The following is a 20859-nucleotide window of genomic DNA, read 5'->3' on the forward strand; positions in this document are numbered from 1 at the left end:
GAAATTATCTGAAAAATTAATACGACCTTCCTCTGGAGAGCTAATCGGGTTCTCCGGAGAGAGAGTCCCCATCATGGGACACATATGGCTAAAGACCACCATGGGAGAAATCCCTATGTCAAAGTCCATCGATATTCAATACCTAATAGTAGACTGTTATAGCCCTTATAATATTATACTCGGGAGACCCGCCTTGAATATATTCAAAACGGTGGTGTCCACATTACATCTGTGTGTTAAGTTTCCAGTGCAGGGAAACAAGATAGCTACAGTTCACGCCGACCACCAAGAAGCTCGGCAGTGCTACAATGCTTGTCTAAAGAAGGACCAGGCGAGAAAGATAACTCAGCCCCAGGTCCAATCCATACATAGCTCGGCTGACACCACCGTGCTAGCCGATCTCGACCCAAGAGAAGACCTTGGCGAAAGACCTCGCCCAATGGACAACCTTCAACGAATAACACTAACGACATTCGGCCAATGGACAATCTTCAACAAGTAACACTAACAGCAGACGACAACCAATACACATATGTTGGAGAAGCATTAGAAGGGGCAGACCGAGCAAGACTCATTCACACACTGCGTCAAAACGCCGACCTTTTCGCATGGACGCCGGAGGACATGCCCGGAATAAACCCAAAGGTTATCTGCCACAAACTAGCAATTGACAAAACAGCCCGACCAGTTGCGCAGAAGAAAAGGAATCTCGGGGAAGAGAAAAAACAAGCAGCACTAGAAGAAACCAAAAAGCTCCTCAATGCAGGTTTCATCCGAGAAATTCGTTTCACCACATGGTTGTCCAACGTGGTAATGGTAAGGAAGAGCTCAGGTAAATGGCGCATGTGCGTCGACTTTACGAACTTAAATAAAGCTTGTCCCAAAGATGCTTATCTGTTGCCTTGTATTGATAAATTAGTTGATAACGCCTCTGGTTTTAAAGCTTTGAGTTTTATGGATGCATACTCTGGCTATAACCAGATTCTAATGCACCCAGAAGACCAAAGCAAAACAGCTTTTATAACAGAACATGGGAATTTTTGTTACAAGGTAATGCCCTTTGGCCTAAAGAATGCAGGTGCGACGTATCAAAGGCTAATGGACAAGGTATTCCAGCAACAGATAGGCCGCAACATGGAGGTCTATGTAGATGACATGGTAGCCAAAACACCCATGCAGGGGTCACACTGTGACGACCTATTAGAAATCTTCAAACAACTCCGAGTATACAACATGAGACTCAATCCGGACAAATGTGCTTTCGGAGTCCAAGGAGGGAAATTCCTCGGATTCATGCTAACCTCGCGAGGCATCGAAGCCAACCCAGAAAAATGCAAAGCTGTACTGAATATGGCGAGCCCAAAGACGATAAAAGAGGTCCAACAACTAGCAGGGCGAATAGCCACCTTATCTCGTTTCCTACCTGCAGTGGCAAACCGATCTTATCATTTTTTCCAAACATTCTCCAAAGGCAAGAAATTTGCATGGACAGACCAATGTGAGAACTCTTTTACCGAACTCAAACAAAGCCTAACATCACCACTAATCCTCCAAAGACCAGAGACAGGTAAACCATTGTACTTATATTTATCAGTATCTAACCATGCTATAAGCTCGGTCCTAGTAACAGAAACAGGGAAGAAGCAAAACCCAGTATACTTCATCAGTAGGGTACTGCAACCAACAGAAACAAGGTACCCGAAGATAGAACAATTGGCACTGGCACTAATCACCACAGCAAGAAGACTGCGGCACTATTTCCAGAGCCACACAATCATAGTACGAACGGACCAACCATTAAGGCAGATACTAACCAGACCCGAGCTCGCCGGCAGATTAATAAAATGGTCGGTCGAGCTCTCCGAGTTCGACATTCAGTACGAATCAAGGAAAACACTGAAGTCACAGGTGCTAGCCGACTTTATATCAGAAATGACAAATGACTAGGGGTGGAAAAAGGCCAGGCGGCCTGCCAGGGGCCTGCAGCCTGGCCTGTGTTTGGCCTGGCCTGGCCTGGCCTGTTACAAAATAGGTACAGGCTCAGGCTCTTTTAAAAGCCTTAATACATTAATAGGCCAGGCCTAGGCTCACTAATTAGCAACAGGCTGCAGGCCAGGCTCAGGCCAATCAACTGTATGACAGGCCAGGCCTGTTAAGAGCAAAGCCTGGCCTGGCCTGGCCTGTTTCCACCCCTACAAATGACACATATAATACAGAAGTCAGTTGGACCATACATGTAGATGGAGCATCCAACAAAGAAGGCAGTGGGGCTGGGATACTACTCAAAGAAGGAGACAAAGTGGTGGCCGAGCAGTCACTACAGTTCCGCTTCAACGCAAGCAACAATCAAGCAGAATATGAGGCCCTACTCGCTGGACTAAAGCTCGCCCTACAACTGCAAATACCTCGAATAACAGCCTACTGCGACTCCTCGTTAGTGGTACATCAAATAAAGGGCGAATTCCAGGTAAAAGATCCTTTGTTAGAGAAATATTGGCTCATAACAAAGGATCTAATTTCAAAATTTGAAGAATTTGATATTATTCATGTAAACCGAGAACACAATACCAGGGCCGACGTGTTATCTAAACTAGCCACAACTCGGCAGGCCGAAAACACGTCGGCACTGTCCCAGCTAACGCTTGACAAACCGAGTTTTGAGCAGGATACAATTCTGAGTATTACACAAGTCCCAGATTGGCGAACACCTTTTCTCGAATACATCAACACAGGCACTACGCCAAATGACGAGCCGAACTTGCCACTCTTCCGAAGAAGAGCAAGCTTCTATACAGTGCTAGGAAACACTTTGTACAGACGAGGACACTCCCGACCACTCCTTAAATGCATTAGCAACGAGGAGGCCGAGGATGTCATGGCCGAAACACATGAAGGAGTCTGCGGCAACCATATCGGTGGCCGAACTTTAGCAGCAAAGATCCTGCGAACAGGATATTATTGGCCGACGATAAAGCGAGATTGCATCTCAAAAGTCAAAGCGTGTGATAATTGTCAAAAACACGCCACACTCTCAGAGACCCCGGCCGAAGAACTCCATACCATAGAGGTAAGCTGGCCTTTCGATAGGTGAGGATTAGATATCCTCGGACCTTTCCCGAAAGCGCCAGGCCAGGTAAAGTTCCTTTTGGTTTCAATAGATTATTTCTCTAAGTGGATAGAGGCACAACCACTAGCACACATAACGGCAGAAAAAGTGCGATCTTTTTTATGGAAAAATATCATATGCAAATACGGTATCCCAAGAGAGATAATCTCGGATAACGGGAGACAATTTACAGATCATAAGCTCGCTGCCTTTCTAACAAACTTTAACATCAAACATCATTTCAGCTCAGTAGAGCACCTGCAAACTAACGGACAAGTTGAATCAGCTAACAGAATTATCTTGCAGGGATTAAAGAAAAAGCTCGGCGACGCTAAGGGAGAATGGGCCGACCTCATTCCAGAAATTCTATGGAGTTACAATACCAGCATTCAATCTGCCACAGGAGAGACTCCTTTCAAACTGGTATATGGCGCAGAAGCACTTATCCCAGTAGAGGTCAGCGTCCCAACATTAAGGACCGAGCTTTATGATCAAACAAATAACCTACAAGCTCGGACAGTCGAATTAGACCTCGTAGAAGAAGAAAGAGACATTTCTGCCATAAAGCAGTGAGCCAGAAAACAATACCTAGAGCAAAGACACAACAGAAAAGTAGTTCACAGGTCTTTCAACAATGGAGACCTCGTACTTAGGCGCACAGAGGAAGCCCGGAAACCTCCAGCACACGGCAAATTGGCGGCAAACTGGGAAAGGCCTTTCCGAGTACTCCAAAATCTCGGAAAGGGGGCTTACAAGCTCGAAACCCTTCAAGGAGATCAACTTCCAGGGACATGGAACGTCTCCTCCCTAAGGAAATATCAGTCATGATGTAGTCTGTAATCTGCGAATGATGGTACTCTTTTTCCCATCCGAAGGTTTTCTCCCAAAATACATGGGTTTTACTCGGAGAGGGTTTTAATGAGGCCGGACGCAACAAATCATTGTACTCACACAACCTAATGAGCAATCAAAATGGTTCTCATTTCGACGGTTACCATACATTTGAGTTAGTAAACACTTCGAATAATCCGAGTATAATCCTCGGAGCCCTAACATCACGAGCCGAGTTTATTCCTCGGAAAACCTCCACCACAACAACAAGTCAAAGCCTTTTCTAACGAACATACTAATCCGAGCTTCATACTCGGAATTCAACATGCGCATGCCGAGCATAATGCTCGGACAAGTACATACTGACATTTCCCACAATTCTAACAAATGAACATTTAAACGCTAATCCGAGCTTCATACTCGGAGAACAACGCGCACACTCCGATAATAATACTCGGAGAAGCACATGTAAATACAAACAAACACAAGCAATCACCAAGTTATTCGAACGAAATCTTAAAGGCTCATTCAAACACAAGCCCTATATTAGAACTTCTGTTCTCCTTATTGACAATTCGATTAGACAAAGGATGGCTCCCGCCACCTTCAATACGCACACACACAATCGTTTTTTCAATAACAACGTACCATTATAACTTATCAAAATACAAAAATTCATTTCAACGACACAAGTCATAATCAAGCCGAGCTACACACTCGGAACACAAAATGCTGCTGCCAAGATTAATACTCGAAGTTGTTTAACAAAAACAAAACAGTCACAAATTTAAAAACCACTACACCTTGTACAAAACAAAAAGAGCAAACTAATAAAAGACTATTCTGCCTTATCACCTATGCTAGATCCTTCACTTTCACTCACAGCAACAGCCTCATCCTCCACAAGCTGTCCACCCACAACCACCTTGGTCGCATCAAGCTTCTCCACATCCGAATCAGGAAACAGAACCCGCACTTGGGAGACAGCACGATCAAATCCTTGTGCAAAAGCTTCATATACTTCATTCTGCAACTCCTTAACCCTTGACCCCAAGGAGTCATTTTTGGCCTTCATAGTCTTCACCTCCTCCGCAGATGAAAGCCGAAGGCGTTTTTCCTCAGCCAGATCAGAAGACAGCTCTGTGATAGTCTTCTCTTTCTCCTCCAAAGACATGGAGAGCTTGGTGACATCTAAAGCAGACTTATTCTCCTTCTCAAGAGCAAACTCTTCAGCTCGACCAACAGCCACGATTCGTGCACCGATCACCTAAGACAAAAAGGAGAAAAACATGTTACAACAGCATCACAACGTTCACACACCCAAATAGAAGTCAAAACACTTACCTGCAGGAAACGGCTAACTCCTACATGCCCGATGTCCTCAATCATCTTCATATCATCCGGAAAGCAGCAAAGTTCATCCGCCATAACAGAAAAAGGATATAACTTACCCCATAAAGACCGACAATGCACATCCTACGAATAGCCATGAAGTTTCTTCTGAGACTCATAAGCCGACTCCACCTTTTGAAGCTCCATGGAAGACTCCCCCTTCTCCAAAATCTCAGCAACCTTCTCTCTCACATGACCTCTTTTTCGTTTAGCCTTAAGAGCAGGATCAGGGCAAACAGCAAAGCCCTTATCAGCATTGGTCGTCGATCCCTCCTTCTCAGCCTTTTTTCGTTGGCTAAAGAATAACTTCAAGCCGGCAGTAGTGATCGTCGGCGCCTTTTCACCTATGCAAGAAGACCAAAAGGTCAGAACAAACCAAAAACAAACAAACAGTGAATAAAAAATGATCAATTTACCTAGATATTTCAGAACAGACACCCTATCTGTATCCCATTTCAACAACTCGGACACGGACAACAATCCCTTGGGGCCCAATTTTTCAAACAAAAATTCCATAATAAGCTGATCGTCAACCGACCTATCGTCCGCATCTAGAGATTGCATGGGCTCAGAACACCAAAATAAAGGGAATCTCTCAACAAGATATTCATTCAAGTAGAAGGGAAACTCTTCAGGCACACTCCTCACCTTAACATACATAGTCTTAAAGTCTTTAAAGGAGGACTTGTAAAGGCCAAAAATCGCACGACGTGGATAACTACTTAAGTTAACCCAAACACCCCGATCAACCCCTTTTGCCTAAAATAAGGAAAAGAACAACCGAAGAGAAGGCGGCTGCTCAAGAAAATCCATCAAAACTTCAAAAGCTCTAACGAACCCCCAAGAATTCGGGTAAAGTTGACTGGGAGCACAGTTTAACCAGTAAAGGACGCCGCACTCAAAATCAGTGAACGGAACCCTAACCCCCAACTCAGTAAACAGACAACTGTACATATAGAAATAAGCCCAATCATCGCGACGATAGAAAACCCGGTCATTAGCCTCACAGGGAAGAATCTCTATCCTTATACCACTACCGCTCCTAACCCATACATTAGAGCCTAATATGTCAACTGATTCCTTATCACAAAATTGAGACACATACTCCTTAACCCTTGAATCAACCCAACCATACACACCATTCTTACCCGTACCAGAATCTCCCTCTTCCATAGAACAAAACAGAAGAAGACTGAAAGTAAGACAGGAAGAACAGATTAAAGACTCGAAATCAACACTCACCTTTCTGGCTCATTATTCTCCCAAATGCAGAAGTTTCCAAAACAAAGAGAAAAAGCCTTGCTTATTACAGAATAGGTAGCAGTTAGATATGAAGTGTTACCCCTTTTACCAAAGCCATCAGAAAACCCACGATCAGCACTCCGCAAATCAGACGGTCAGGGATTCCTTGGAACGCGCAGCACAATCAAATCAATCATTCATGAGGGCGTGAAAAAACGGAACAAGCATTTAATGCTACCAAAAACGTTTCAAAACTAACACACCCCACTAAGATGAGCTTGGGGGCTACAAGGACCATACACGATAGACAAAATCGGCAACCGAGGATCCAGTACTCTTGGTCCGAAAGCTCGCCTTAGTTCTGTCCACACCAAGGCTAGCTTGGGGGCTATGATACGTTACCTGTATCCTCGGTCACCCAGCATACTCGGCAAGCAAACACTTTGAGGCCGACGTTGCACCAACCGCCCGATAAGCTCGGCAGGTGCACAGATAAGCTCGGCCTCACCCATTCGAAGAAATAGGAAACGTGCTCAACAAACCTAATCACCAAAACAGAATATCATAACCAACCTAAAAACTAGGACTGATCCACATGAAAACGGTAAAACAATCCCTATAAAGTCGAACCAATATCCTCAGCTAAAGTTAAGTTCCACTATCAGTTTTCACATTCACTTATTCACTTATCTCACTCTCACTTAATTATTCTCTCTCTCTTTTCCGAAATCATTACTAACTTGAACGTCGGAGTATCTTTTGCAGGTATTCCCGCCGCGGTGTTTGACCTTGGCCGACGTAAAGCTCTTCCCCTTCATCGGAGATTCGCTCGGAAGTGCTTAAGCTCGGCCTACCCAGTGTTCGGACGAATCAGTAGTAAAGACTAAAGACAGCTCATCAATAACTATGCATCTCATCCATTTATTAATTCACCTGGTAATAACTCTCATTAATGAAGAGCATAATAAGTCAACAATGGCAACATAAACTTGTACCAACAATGGTAGTATTTGGATGTTGTCCATGTCTTAAAGAGATAAAATTAATTAAATTTGTCTTCGAAAAATAATTAATTTAGTCGCCTTAGTCTTTTTGTTATTTCTTGCATTAAGGTGGCTAATGTTCGCTGACATGACCTGTTAGCTGCCAGTGTGTCATTTACTTAGTATACTCTTTTGTTACTGATAAAATAAATTTATTAAATCAATTTAAATCAGTTCTTAAGTCCATAAACCTTAATTCCAAATTCAAAGAGAAAAACAAAGAAAACTTTCTCCTTAAAAACGGTAATAACTTGGTTAAATTCTTGAGGCTTCTGATTTGTGATCCAAACATCAGCACTAGCTCCCTTCAACAGAAAAGCCAACTCCATCAGTAATAAAGGACCACTTGAACAACAACACAGATAAAAAGTAACATTTTTTTCTTTCTTGAATTCAGCTGACAAAAAGAAAAAAAATGAAAGAGACGAAAAGCATACTTGAAAGGGAGAGCTCATGAAAAACGATGAAAGGACCTCATGAAATCAAGGGGAAAGGGAGCGTTTCCGAATTGGAAAGAGGAGCGAATCTGATTATCTTAGTCTACGAAGTGGTTGTTGTCGGTGGTGATAGTAGTGGTGCAGGAAATGAAGCTATTGAGTCTGATGAAAATAACATGGCAGTGGAGAGAGACAAGATTGCCACTAACATCAGCGGCCATCTCTTCTTCGGCATTTCCATCCATGTCTACGTATGCTTTGTCATTGCTTCGCTTCCTACTTTCCAAATTTATGAATTCTTACCTACTAATTCCACATTGTCATTGTGATTCTGGTTTCGAGGTTCATACACCGTTGGATTTTTGGATTTCAAGGTCTCATTGTTAACTTGGCTATTAACTGCCTTTGTTTTACCGATCAAACATACTAATTAATCCATAATTCTTAAATTCTACCACAAATACTAATAAATCTACCTTTGATGCGCAGGCGATGACGGCGTTGAAGACATAGGTAGTGACGTGGGCGGTAGCATGAACAACCTGGGAACATGAAATTTTCTATGAAGGTGAATTTCGATTTTTTTGGATTTGGGATTAGAGTTCATGGACTTAGGGACTGATTTGAATTGATTTAATAAACTTATCTTATCAGCAACAAGATGGTACACTAAGCGAGTGTTATGCTGGCAGTTAACAGGCCATGTCAGCGAGCGTTAACCACCTCAGTGCAGGAGATAACGAAAGGGCTAACGCGACCAAATTGATTATCTTTCGAGAATAAATTTAATTAATTTTATCTTTTAAGGACGAAAATGGATATCAAGATATTTCTTAGGAATGGTTTTGACTATTAACTTATAATTTATTAGTGTTATATGCGACAAAGTGTTTAAAGAGGCCTGCTACACATACAAGTCTTTTTGTCTTACAAATCTTACAAGTTGGTACAAGCCCAACAAAAAACACGAATTACACTCCCACATTCAAGAGTAAATAAACGCACGTTATTCAACCACTTCCTGTTTCCAAAGCGCGCTACTCACCATGCATTATAAACGACTCTTCTTCTTCTTCCTCCATGAAAACGAGTTTCTTGCCAAATTTGAAGATAATGGAACTTCAGAAATACACCCAAACAATTACAGAAATACACTCAAACGATTACAAAAATACACCCAAACGGTTACAGGAATTCACCCAAACGATTATAGAAATACACTCAAAGGATTACAGAAATACACCCAAAGGATTACAAAAATTAAACCCAAAGGATTTAAGAAATACACCCAAAATTCGTTGAAATACACCTTATGCATAATTCAGAACTCTTTCTATTTCTCCTCCTCATCTTCTGCTGCTTCTTCTTCTTCAAAAACGATTTCAGAATTTGATGTCAAAAAACAATGAAAATCGAGAATAACGAAGAAAAAAAACAGAGAGAAAAGCATGTAAATGAAGAAGGAGAAAGAGAAGGCAAGAAACAAAAGAGAAGAAGAAGAAGAGAAAAAAGAATGCGCAACAAGAAGAAGAAGAAGGTGCAGTGAAAACGTGCAGTAATGGTTGAAGAAGGAGAAAGAGAAGGCAAAAAACGAAAGAAAAGAAGAAGAGAAAGAGGAAGAAGAACGCGCGCAAGAAGAAGAAGAATGTGCACTTGTAAAGACTTGTATAAAAAAATGCTTGTATGTGGAGAATTTCTCGTATTTAAAAAGCCAGTTTAGTATAGTCTTTAAAACACAAAATATGATGACCAAATGTCTATGAACACTTGAAAACTATATTTCATTGATTTTGAGCTGTACATAGCTAAGTTGCATTGCAGGCCAAGTAGCATACAAAGTATGAAGTTTTTTGTTTTTAAACTCCCAATTGATCAATTCTTAACTGCTTAAATTCACCATTCTATTGAATAATCATTTTTGCCATAATATAAAAAATAAAAAGTGAAAAGACACTAAGCGCACATTTATATTTTTATTGTTTAGCTCAATAATATTCACATACAATAGAAACTACAATAAAAATTTTACAATTCCATAATAATATATACAATTATGATTTTATTATGCAGATAAAGCAAGGAAAATAGAGACTGCAACACCAAGCGAGTAGGCCCCAACAGCAGTCCCAACCACTTGTCCTCCGGCGTGAGTGACGGCTCCGACTCCGGCGATACCAGCTACGCCGACGGGAACCCGCAGCAGAAGCGCTTTTCCGGCACCGGACAGCACAGCATCAGTGTACAGCTCCAGAGCCCAATCCTTGAACATCACAGGTCCAAGAATTTCATTGCCGGACTTCGACGACGATCGGTTTGTGACGCGGCGCAGCGCGGAGTCAACCTGGGAACGATCTGGTGGCGCGTCGACCCACCTCTGGATGAGCGCGTGAGTGGACAGCTGGCCGTGGAGATGCTCGGCGGCGCTGTTGAGTTGGTAAGGCAACACTCCCGGGAACGCGTGCTGAGTCAGATCGAGGCAGTGCGAGAACGTTGAGTCGCAGGCCGAGTCAAACTCGGGCGAGTTCGATAACGAACTCTTCACTCGCTTCGAAGCCGATAACCCCATTCCCTAAAAAAATCTCAACTCGATTCACTCTCGCGTACTTGTTCTTTTGTTATTGGGCCTATGATCGAAAACAGGCCTATATGTAAAGCCCAATACGGCCCATTTTTATTTTATCATCTTCGTTTTGTGTAGGTGTGAACCCTTTCAGTGTTTGAATATGATAATAACAGCCAGACCTTCGTTAGTTCAGTGGAGTTTCGAGGGTTGTGCGATTCACCGTTTCAAGCCTATAACTTTACCATGTTTATCGAAGATTAGCGTAAGGATAAAGAGTAATGAGAGGAGGATTAAGATTAATTGCGGGCTTCGTGCTAGCTACAAGAAGAAGCCACCTTCTAAGGTCATATCAAAAGAAGCGATTCAAGTGATTCAAGCACTTAAGCTAGCAAAATCTTCACCGCAGAAAATAGATCAAATTCTAAAAGAAAGGTTCACTAGGCTTCTAAAGGACGATGTTTTAGATGTGTTATCTGAGTTGCAGCGACAAAACTACTTGGATTTATCCCTCAAGGTAACTAATACTAATGTACTAGTACTATACTCTTTTGTGTTATGTTAGGTTGTGTTTGGATGATGTTTCTGAGATAAATACTATTGTGTAGGTTTTTGAGTTAATTCGTGAGGAGGAAGGGTATGGTACGATGTTATCATTGTACTCTGATATGATAATGTTTTTGGGGAGGAGGAAGATGATTGAGGAGGCTGAGGGGATATTCTGTGGAGTGATGGAGAGAGGGTTGAGACCGGATACGAGGATGCATACGGAGATGATTGGAGCGTATATACAGGTGGGGATGATGGAGAAGGCCATGGAGAGATACGGTTCCATGAAGGAATCGGGGTGCAAGCCAGATAGGTTGACATTCATGATACTAATTAGGAACCTTGAGAAGGTTGGAGATAAAGAGATGGTGGAGGCTTTGAAAGAAGAGTGTTTTCAGTTTGTGGACTATCCTGATAAGTTCATTCAAGAAGTGGAGCACAAACAGAAACATGTAAGATCAATATTCAATCTTCAATCGTACATATTTTGTTGTATAGAATTGTGTTTGTATTAATTTTGCATTTATGTCTTTAGGCAAAAAAGAGATCACTCCATATCGCATAAGCATGAAATTTTCCAGATTTGGATAGAAGGCTTGGCGGCTGCTTCTTGTTGGAGTGTGTTGTGCAACAATGCAGCATTGTTGAAATGCTGGTTTCAATTTGTTCAATTTGCATCAAATCCTGAGAATCAACTAACTTATAGTTTCTATGTATTGTACTGCTGTCTCTTCTAATCAATAAGTGACAATTAATATACTAAACTATGAAATCGGTGACTTGAATAATTTTTCTGCTACGGAAATGAATACTAATTGCCATTAGTTGCCGAATATTAGTAGAATGTATGTATGTAAAAAAATTAGTACAACAAAAATAGTCTCTCTCTGCCTCCTATTTATTTTTTCTCTCCTTTACAAGATACAGGTAAAAATTGGTTATAAACATAGTTCATCAATAAGATCAAACCACACAAAAAAAAGGACAAAAAGACTCTTGGAGAAAAAACTAGATACAGAAAAATCACAATTGCTTGATCAAGTGGCTAAATGGCTCGGAGAGTTGTTGAACATGCTGTGCCACATAAATGCACGGGAAAGCACCATCTCGAGCTCCTGGTGAGACCAGTTCTGAGTTGGAAGGTGTTGAAGGAACATTACCAACTCCTGGAAATCAAGCTTCTTTAGCTTGTCTGACCACTGAGAAAACCATAACAGAGAATATTATCTTAACCATATTAAACTATGAAAAATGTGGAAAAAGGATGCATATTATACTTTAAGTTATCCACTTAAGTGTACCAAGCTAATAAACATGCACGAAGAAATTAATTGATGGACATAAATTATTATGCTGGGTCCGCATTTAGTTAGAATTGATTTTATAAGAAAAGGCCAAAGCATGGCATCTCACCGTTAGAAGAAAACTGGCAAATATATACACAAGAAAATCTGGTAAGGCATCTCCTTCGGCTAGATACGTGTCCCAGAGGCGTGTGACAAGATGGAAGGGTATCTGGTTACATAAATCAGATATCAGATTAGGCAAAATCGTTAAATCATGCAAAATTTGTGTAGTTTATTAATTTTAGTTTTTCACCATCAGACTTCGAAGTGCTTGGGAATTGATATTAAATCACTTTAAGATTCATTTATGAAGCTTTTCATAATCAATAAGCACTTATAAAGACAAAATACTAGTTCTTGGAGTAAACCTCGCGGATTAGAAGGCAGTTGAACCAGCGGAAAGCAAACTGAAGAAATTCTAGTCCCTGAAGCTCCATGTGGTTTGAAACAGGCTCTGGCACGGTTCAAAAGTTTCACTAGGACGTATGAGATTGTATTACTATTTTAGAGGCATGGTGAAATAATACAGATCCAAACCACGTGCGATGATGAGGCATTAAGTTTGTGTAATTATACACAGATATTATGGAAAAATTAATGAGCCCGAAGAAAAGCTTACCATCAATCCTCCTGACCAATTCCTTCAACTTAAAAACAAGCCTCTGAATTCCTGGTTGAGCAAACGTGTAATGGTCTTGCATACCATCCAGTAATTTTGACAAGCACCAATAGCAATCAGCCTCTATATTAGAAATTTTCTCTGCAGATAGATCAGACATTGACCAATTATCGATACCCCCTTGCAAGTGTTCTGATAGGAAAACGACTAGAAATGGTGTAACAAGATCATTTATCCCCTGAACATATCCACTGGCAGGATGTCGAATAGCCCTGGCAGAAGAACAATAAGTCATATAAGTAAATGACTATAATAATAATACACAAAAATTAGCATTAAAAAATTAGTCAAAACAAAGTATGATCCGGAGTATCAACCAGGGATAAAGTTTGATATACTTAAAATCGGAAAAGTAAGAGCCTAAAACAAAAAGATCTATTCTGGTTGTAGGTTCTTTTTCCTATATACTTTTCCTAAGTAAGCTATTGCTCTGAACTGATAATCAGAAGTAAAGGTACTCTGGAACAGAGTAATTATTCCCAACACCTTCTGAAGTATACATATAGGCTTCTTCACATGTTAATTCCCACTAGAATGGAATCTGATAACAGTGTTAATCAAGATTATAATTCTGCGTAATAAATGGAACGTATATATGAAGGGTAGCTATATGTATTTCTTCTTTTAACAGAAAAAAGTACGAAAATATCTGTGCCACAAAACAGAGTACTGAAGATATCTAACCATGTGTAAAGAATACGCTCGAGTGACTTCTGGACTTGCTGTTGCTGGAAGAATGGAACATCAGGTACGGTCCTAGGACAATCTACCGCAATCTACAAATACACGAAGCAAAGTGTTAGAAAGAAGAAACCTTTTTATTTTTTTCAACTGGTCAAAAAGAAGAAACTTATTTTTACCAATAATCAAGTTGGAAATATGTTATAAGTTATAACAGACAATACCTGGCGGAGCATGTTGATCTCATCATCTGAGCGAACTGTCTCAGGAATATCATAATACTGCGAAACACAATCAAGATACTCTAGGCGCTTCCTCCTCAAAACCCCATCCCTTCTATCTGAATTAGGTGGTGCATATCCCTGTTGTCAGTAATCTTTAAATTTCCAAGAAGAAAAGAAACTATGCATATTGTTACAGACTTACAGGAGGTCAAATAATGTTGATCTATTAACTTAACAATTTAATATATAGGATAAATAATCCACAAGTTTCTTTTCTAAATGCTTCAGTGCGGTCTTGTTTTAAATAATTTTGATCTTAGTACTAATTTCAGCTATGGATAAAGAATCCCCGTTCATATCCTAGCACATTCTGAACTAAACAGCAAACTTTTATTGATATCATGCATCTTATGGTTGATATGGCTAATGGCTATCATGAAAGCATGAGCTTGAGCACAAGAAAGAGCTTAAGGTTGTAAAGCCTACCAAGAGAAGTCTCCATACTGTAGGACGCATGTAATCTGGAACACCACTCCAAGCTAACTCACGCAACTTATCTACAATATAGATTTAAAGTAAGCAGCGATGTCATGTGTAAGTATGTAAGCAGCTTACAATTACAGATGATTCTTCCATAACTGGATTTGGCCATATACAGGAGTAAAAAAGACAACAGAAATAAATGACATGAAAGAAAATAAATATATAAATTAAGATACCTAATATAACCATTGTCCCGGAAAGCACCTTATTGAATTTCATCACTCTTGCAGAATCCGTAGCTCTAGTACTCACGGAAGATTTCCGCACTTCTTCAGACGGGTTCTCTATGCGTAAAGTTGATAATTTTAACACATTCTCATTAGGAGAAGCAATTGGTTTACTTGTACTACGAACTTCCTCCTATATTTCGAGTAGAACTTTCACAGGTTAAGTGCTACTCATCCATGATCCATGAAGTGAAATTGATAGAGGCAATATAACTATGAAATATGGACGCAAAAATGACCTCTAGTGTCTCAGGTGTGTGATCACTTGTGCCGGTATCACTTAATGGTGAGCTCCTTTCATAAGAAGGCGGCGAGTATGAATTTGGGGTATCTGGCAGGTCTACCCTCTGGCTTAGTAATATCTTACCAGGAATGCTACGACCCTTGAGTAACCTTGACAAAGAAACAACACAAACTTCCATCAATATATTCGTATCTAAGCTACATCCTATAAGCTTCCCCTGTAGGTGAAAACAGATATATAAATTTTCTAAGGAAAACGTAAAAGGAGCTAAACTATCAATAAATCAACACACTATATACGAGGAAATGAAGAACACAAGATCCTAATTCTGTAAATCCGTGATATCTAAGTGCATTTACGAATACGAAATTCGATAATAGAACAGAATTAAACGAATTTCAGAGGTGAGAACAAAAATTAAGCACAGATCACGTAGAGTTTGATCGATGAGAAATCGTGATCTGAATCCCGAGAAGAAGAAGCGAAATTATGGAGATCGAGAGAGAATAATACCCTTGAACATTTCTGAGAGTCTGGTTGAATCGGGAATCTACGGAGGCAGCAGAGTCTTCGTTTTGCTGCTTATTGTCGTCGTCGTTGCTGTTCTTCATGCTTGAGATCTCTCTCTCTCTATGCTTCTACAGTTTGTGTGAGAGCCTATCTCTACTCACCACTCATCAGTCATGAGCGCCACCTTCACTTCTCTTTTTTTTTTCTAATAATAATAATAATAATAATAATAATGTTTGATTCTTTTCCCCATTACAATTCCTGTGAATTGTGATCCTCTATTACTCTTTGTTATTAGTTTTTTTTTTGTTATATTTTATTTATATTTTTAGCACGCAGAAATTAGAACAACAATCAATAGAGATGTTGCTGCGTGTGCCAAAGGAAACAAAATAATGAAAAAACACATTAAGAAAGAAGAGTGCTCAACTTGTATCTCAAAACAAGCAAGTAAAATAGTCAACAAAAAAAAAAAAAACAAGCAAGTAAAATGTTTTAAACTTCTCTCATAATTGGGCAAGCCATCTACCTATGGCAATGTTAGGACCAACAATTTTTGTGATTAATAGTCATCAAATAATCATTAATGATGATTTAATGGTGTAAGATTGGCGTGAAATTTTATCCAATAGCTCACCTTTCTCTACTAGTTATATGCTGGTCAAAATTCAAAAAAATTGCTATCCTACACTTTTCCTTTATTTATTTATCAAATCCTCAAAATAATACGATACATCATTGAATGGATTGTATTTATGTATTACGTCTGCTTTACTTGATATTAAAATTTTAATAGAATGACAACCATTAAAAAATAGAATTATTTTGGTGAAGAGTCACTAAATTTGTAGAAAACATCATTTTTGTTGCAACTGTGTTAGGAAGACGATGAAAAATTTTAGCAAAATGTATCACGAGTTTTGAATTTGGACTAATACAAAAAAAATTTAAACAGTTATTCCTAAAGAAATTTATCCAAACATATTCTCTTTTTTAAATTATCTAATATCCAATCTCTTCAATTATCTCACCTCTTCAGCGTTAAAAGCTCTTTCACCGGCCATCAAACAACTATCCACATAGTTACTGGCTATCTAGTGAAATGACCATCTATTATTTGTTAATTGTATATACTTTAACTGAATCGAACATAATAATCATCCAATTAAAAATTAAAATAACTATCTACATGCTTAATGAATATTCAGCACATTTACGGAATTAAAAAAATCGACGGTGATGGGTGAAGACAGGAAAACGATTCAACGATGGAAGAACAAGACGCGCAAGTCATTCCTTTAATGTGCATCTGACGTACCTAAACATTTCTCTCGTTGGTCTCTGTCTACAGTGGCTTCAAAACCAGCATCTTCAATGGCCTCTCGAATGGTCTCCTCGTTAACAAAAGTGGGGTAGTAGAGGACATGAGCATAGTTGTTAAGAACATCTACTATGCAAAAGGTGGCCGGAACTCAAGCCTCCATCGTTGCATACGCAAGCTAACGCCAGAAAATTGTAAGCCATGGCGGCATGCGAACAATAACTACGTAACAACAGCAACAGGGCAAGAGACGGAAGAGGAGGAGAAGTCGAATCTTTGGGAGTAAAGGCAATGTCGATGAGGTACAGCACAGCAGCGGCAGCAACAACGGCGCCACGGGAGGACAGGCAGAATGCAAAGAGGCTGGACGATTGACGCAAACTGCGCGATGGTGCTGCTCGAGCTGTCGCGGTGCGCACGGCGGCGTCAAATGGAGCTATGGACGACGGCGGTTGTTGTCGGTGGCGGCGCGGCACCGGTAAAACAAGACAGGAGAGACAGGACGAGAAGAAAGTCACCTCGCATGGAGAAGAAGAAGACCGTTTTTGCGGTGTACGTAACTGTTGTAAATCTTTATTTAATTTAAATTTCATTAGCTTCCCATCCTTTCTCTGTTTGTTGTGATATTTTCCATTATAAAAATGACAATCTTCGCACTTCTTTTAAAATTCTTCTTCGAAGTTCGAAAGGTACAATACGCCATAAAATTACAGGTTTATAAGTGAGCAATATACTCTCGTGTGGTCGTGTTAAAGATACTTTTGGACTAGTACTTTACATGCATCTCTTGTATATATCATAGCAGAATGCATTTTCTCCAAAATTAAGAACTAACATTTCTTGATATCCTAATAGTGGAAATAAAATCTCGAACCTAAAAAAGATGGAAACAAAATCCAACTCGTGATCCATAGAACTATGAAATATTAAGCAAAGTATACATCTTGAATACAGAACAATACATTATTATTATAAGATCCCATTTCCACTTTCCAGTAAACTCTAAGATCCAATATAGCAAAGGAAACAGCAAACCGAACTTACAATCCGGAATTCTATACATGACTTTCTGTAGCTTCTGAGTATGTTCATTTGAAATGCTACTGTCATGTTTCTTGTTTTGACTGTATTTGGAGGTACTATTCATGCAAAACAAAATATATTATTCCTCATCATTGGCTGCCGTCGTTACCCCATACATTGTCCCAAGCACCACTTGGAGCCGCCTTTGGTCCCTCAATGTAGTTCATGTTTTGGGGGTGTGGTCCAGGCAGTGGCTGTCCATTTGGACCTTGTGGGTCAACCTTCTTGGGTTTAGTTCTAATCCCAAGCAAGCGCAGCACAAATCTAGCTAGCTCTCCATACAATAAACCAGAACGATCAAAAAGCTGCATGACACCAGGTAAATATTTAAGATTTAAATACTCTCGTCACACTTGATAAAATGCAAGTGAATATGTAGCAGGTTCCCAGATTTGACAATGTGCAATGTTCAAAAGACCAGTAAGACAGTAGTATCCGAGTCTAAACCACACCAAAGGCCAGTTTTGCTTTTAATTAAATTGTTTGGTCACTTATAATAGATTGTTTAATGAAAGGCAGGTAGGAAACAGCTTTCAAATTTCCACGCTGAAAGTGATATATGCAGAGGAAGAAGGGGTTTTTGTTTTGGAAAAAAGAAGGGGGGAGGGGGGGGTTCTAAAGGGGACAATTTTAAAATGCACCTTTTAGAATTTAGACGAGTTTCGAAACAAAAACCAGAAAGAAAAAGAACAATAATGGCCAAGATTGTCTTACTGGCTGCTGTTACAAATAGACAGAACAGAACAGTATAATAAGATAATCATGAACAAAAACCTGTAGGAGTGCAGTCATGAACAGATGGAAAGCCTGTGTATTCTGGTCAATGAGTATTGATATCCGACCAAAAAAGTTAACCACTCCTTGCATCTGTCATTAGAAGGAAATCAGTTCAGCATATGCAATGTTAAGTCTTCAACAACAAAGAATGTGTTCATGGCAAATGAAACCAAAGGGGATGGAGGTGAGAGAGACAAGTAATTTTTTCTTTTAATTGCACAATATAGAATTTATTCAGGAAAGGAAAGTGAGTTTAAACCAGAACCAACAACCCATCAGAAATTTGGAATAAGTTTGCACTCAAAGAGAATGAGGGAAAGCTTAATATGCAATATAACAAATGGCTCACCACACGTAGAACAGAAATCCAAAATCCTGGAGGGGATGGCGGGGCTCCATAGGGGTTATTAGGATCTTGATCTCCATAAGGACCACCACCCATGCCATAACCACCCATCCCACCCATGCCATAACCACCCATCCCACTGCTATACATCCCACCTCCATACATCCCAGATGACCCGTAAAGGCCACCACCATATCCTCCCCTATACATACTGTTACCATACATTCCACCACCATACATTCCCCCACCTAGCCCACCATAAGAAGAACCGTAAGAAGATCCATACAGTCCTGAGCCATATCCAGAACCATAATTCATTGTAGAACCATAACCTGAAGATACCGCAAAAATAAAAAGATCAATCTAATGTAATCAGGAAAACTAGGAAAATGTTGAAAGAACTCAATGGGCTACAAGATGACATGATAACCAAAGTCACCTCCGTAGCTGCTGTTTCCATAACTCTGCTGTTGCTGCCATGGCCTTGAAGGAAGGGGCCTCCCAACAGCATTCTGGTTGGCAGTTGCATTCTGGTTGGAAACGATTTCACCGGGTTTTGCAGTCCCAGAAGCTTCCACTACATTACTGGTGTTGCCTGCGGATGGAGGCTTAAAGGGTGACGGGCCAGCCGAGGAACCGGCTTGCTCCCAAGGCTTTGGCGGAGGACCACTCCCTGCAACACAAATTCAAGCACACAACAAAAACCCTCAGAAATTATTGATGGCTATAATTTTTAAAGATTGAACGATCATCTCAGCTGTTCAAACATCAAATCAGGCTAAGAACCTATTACCTATACATGATTCCTATAAAAATATAAAGCAGAAAACCACTTAGGGAAGGCTCAGATTATCATAGTGATACTCAACCGGAAAAAAAAATCCACGACATGTAATTCATGAATAGTGCCGAATCAGACATATATCCACACAAGCACGAAGGGGAAAACGGAAGGGGGAAGGATGCCTACGTTTCTAGGGTTCGGCGAAGGGAGAAGAGGGGAACAACAACGCTGGAAATTGATTGATTGATAAAATCAATTGAATTTAATCGGAAAGGAAGAGCATACCCTAACCTAGAAAATAAAGAGCGAGCGCGAACACAAACATGTATAAGAATCTGGCAATCTAAAGCATGGTGAAGGAAGAGTAAGGTAGGTAGGTAGATACCTGATGGTTGAGGCTTAGATTGGTCCATGATTGTAATTGCAGAGAAAAGAAGAGCAGCGAATGTTGAAATCAGAAGCACCGAACGACAATTCTATTCTCTCTGTGATGTGTGTTGAGTGGGGGGTGAGTCTCGTGATATCAGCTCATCGATCGTTCTGTTTGGGGCTCAGAGAAGAAGAAGAAGAAGAAGAAGAAGAAGAATTATTGGTATTTGGTTGCATATTCATTCATCCGCATAACTATAAGCATCGTCATCTCCAAATTGTTTCTGTCCCTATGTGGCCCCCACGCACCTTGGGTTGTGTGTAATGCACTCGCCACTCACCTCAGCCCAATCCACCTTTTAGGAGATCAGATTACTCTCTCTTTAAATTTTTATTTTTTTTTATTGACGAAAAAATAAAATACAGATAATGAAATTGACTGTAAAAGATTAAATATAATCTAATATGTTTAAAAGATTAAGGAACTCTTATCTTAACAACAATATGATAATAATTTAGGATCGAGATCTTTTAAAATAAAAGATTCAGTAAAATAATAAAATAA

At 40.0% G+C, this 20859-nt stretch overlaps 5 protein-coding genes across 5 annotated transcripts; 2 read left to right on the forward strand and 3 right to left on the reverse strand.

Annotated features, from left to right (window-relative positions):
• The first annotated feature begins 480 nt into the window (after positions 1 to 480).
• On the forward strand, positions 481 to 3679 carry LOC107461347 (uncharacterized). Its single transcript, XM_016079828.1, has 3 exons — positions 481 to 1908; positions 2099 to 3067; positions 3173 to 3679. Exons 1-3 carry the CDS (start codon positions 481 to 483, stop codon positions 3677 to 3679), a joined length of 2904 nt encoding a protein of 967 aa, XP_015935314.1.
• Positions 3680 to 10000: 6321 nt separating this feature from the next.
• On the reverse strand, positions 10001 to 10617 carry LOC107461408 (uncharacterized). Its single transcript, XM_016079889.3, has one exon. The coding sequence runs from the start codon at positions 10615 to 10617 to the stop codon at positions 10114 to 10116; it is 504 nt and encodes a 167-aa protein (XP_015935375.1). The 3' UTR covers positions 10001 to 10113.
• Positions 10618 to 10738: 121 nt separating this feature from the next.
• On the forward strand, positions 10739 to 11932 carry LOC107461407 (pentatricopeptide repeat-containing protein At1g62350). Its single transcript, XM_016079888.3, has 3 exons — positions 10739 to 11128; positions 11220 to 11612; positions 11696 to 11932. Exons 1-3 carry the CDS (start codon positions 10775 to 10777, stop codon positions 11723 to 11725), a joined length of 777 nt encoding a protein of 258 aa, XP_015935374.1. The 5' UTR covers positions 10739 to 10774; the 3' UTR covers positions 11726 to 11932.
• An 8-nt stretch (positions 11933 to 11940) lies between these two features.
• LOC107461406 (uncharacterized) lies at positions 11941 to 15991 on the reverse strand. Its single transcript, XM_016079887.3, has 10 exons — positions 15618 to 15991; positions 15100 to 15253; positions 14810 to 14993; positions 14577 to 14647; positions 14091 to 14228; positions 13870 to 13961; positions 13126 to 13397; positions 12875 to 12960; positions 12574 to 12675; positions 11941 to 12359 (listed from the first exon to the last, which is right to left on the reverse strand). The coding sequence occupies exons 1-10, from the start codon at positions 15713 to 15715 to the stop codon at positions 12198 to 12200; spliced, it is 1359 nt and encodes a 452-aa protein (XP_015935373.1). The 5' UTR covers positions 15716 to 15991; the 3' UTR covers positions 11941 to 12197.
• A 1830-nt stretch (positions 15992 to 17821) lies between these two features.
• On the reverse strand, positions 17822 to 20504 carry LOC107461409 (peroxisomal membrane protein 13; the record flags this gene model as incomplete). The annotated part of the gene is given in 5 exon segments (XM_016079890.3): positions 17822 to 18323; positions 18793 to 18885; positions 19145 to 19473; positions 19581 to 19814; positions 20311 to 20504. Coding segments are annotated over 5 exon segments (900 nt in total). The 3' UTR covers positions 17822 to 18107.
• Positions 20505 to 20859: the final 355 nt, after the last annotated feature.

The sequence above is a fragment of the Arachis duranensis genome, chromosome 8, assembly GCF_000817695.3.
Source record: "Arachis duranensis cultivar V14167 chromosome 8, aradu.V14167.gnm2.J7QH, whole genome shotgun sequence".
NCBI lineage: Eukaryota > Viridiplantae > Streptophyta > Magnoliopsida > Fabales > Fabaceae > Arachis > Arachis duranensis.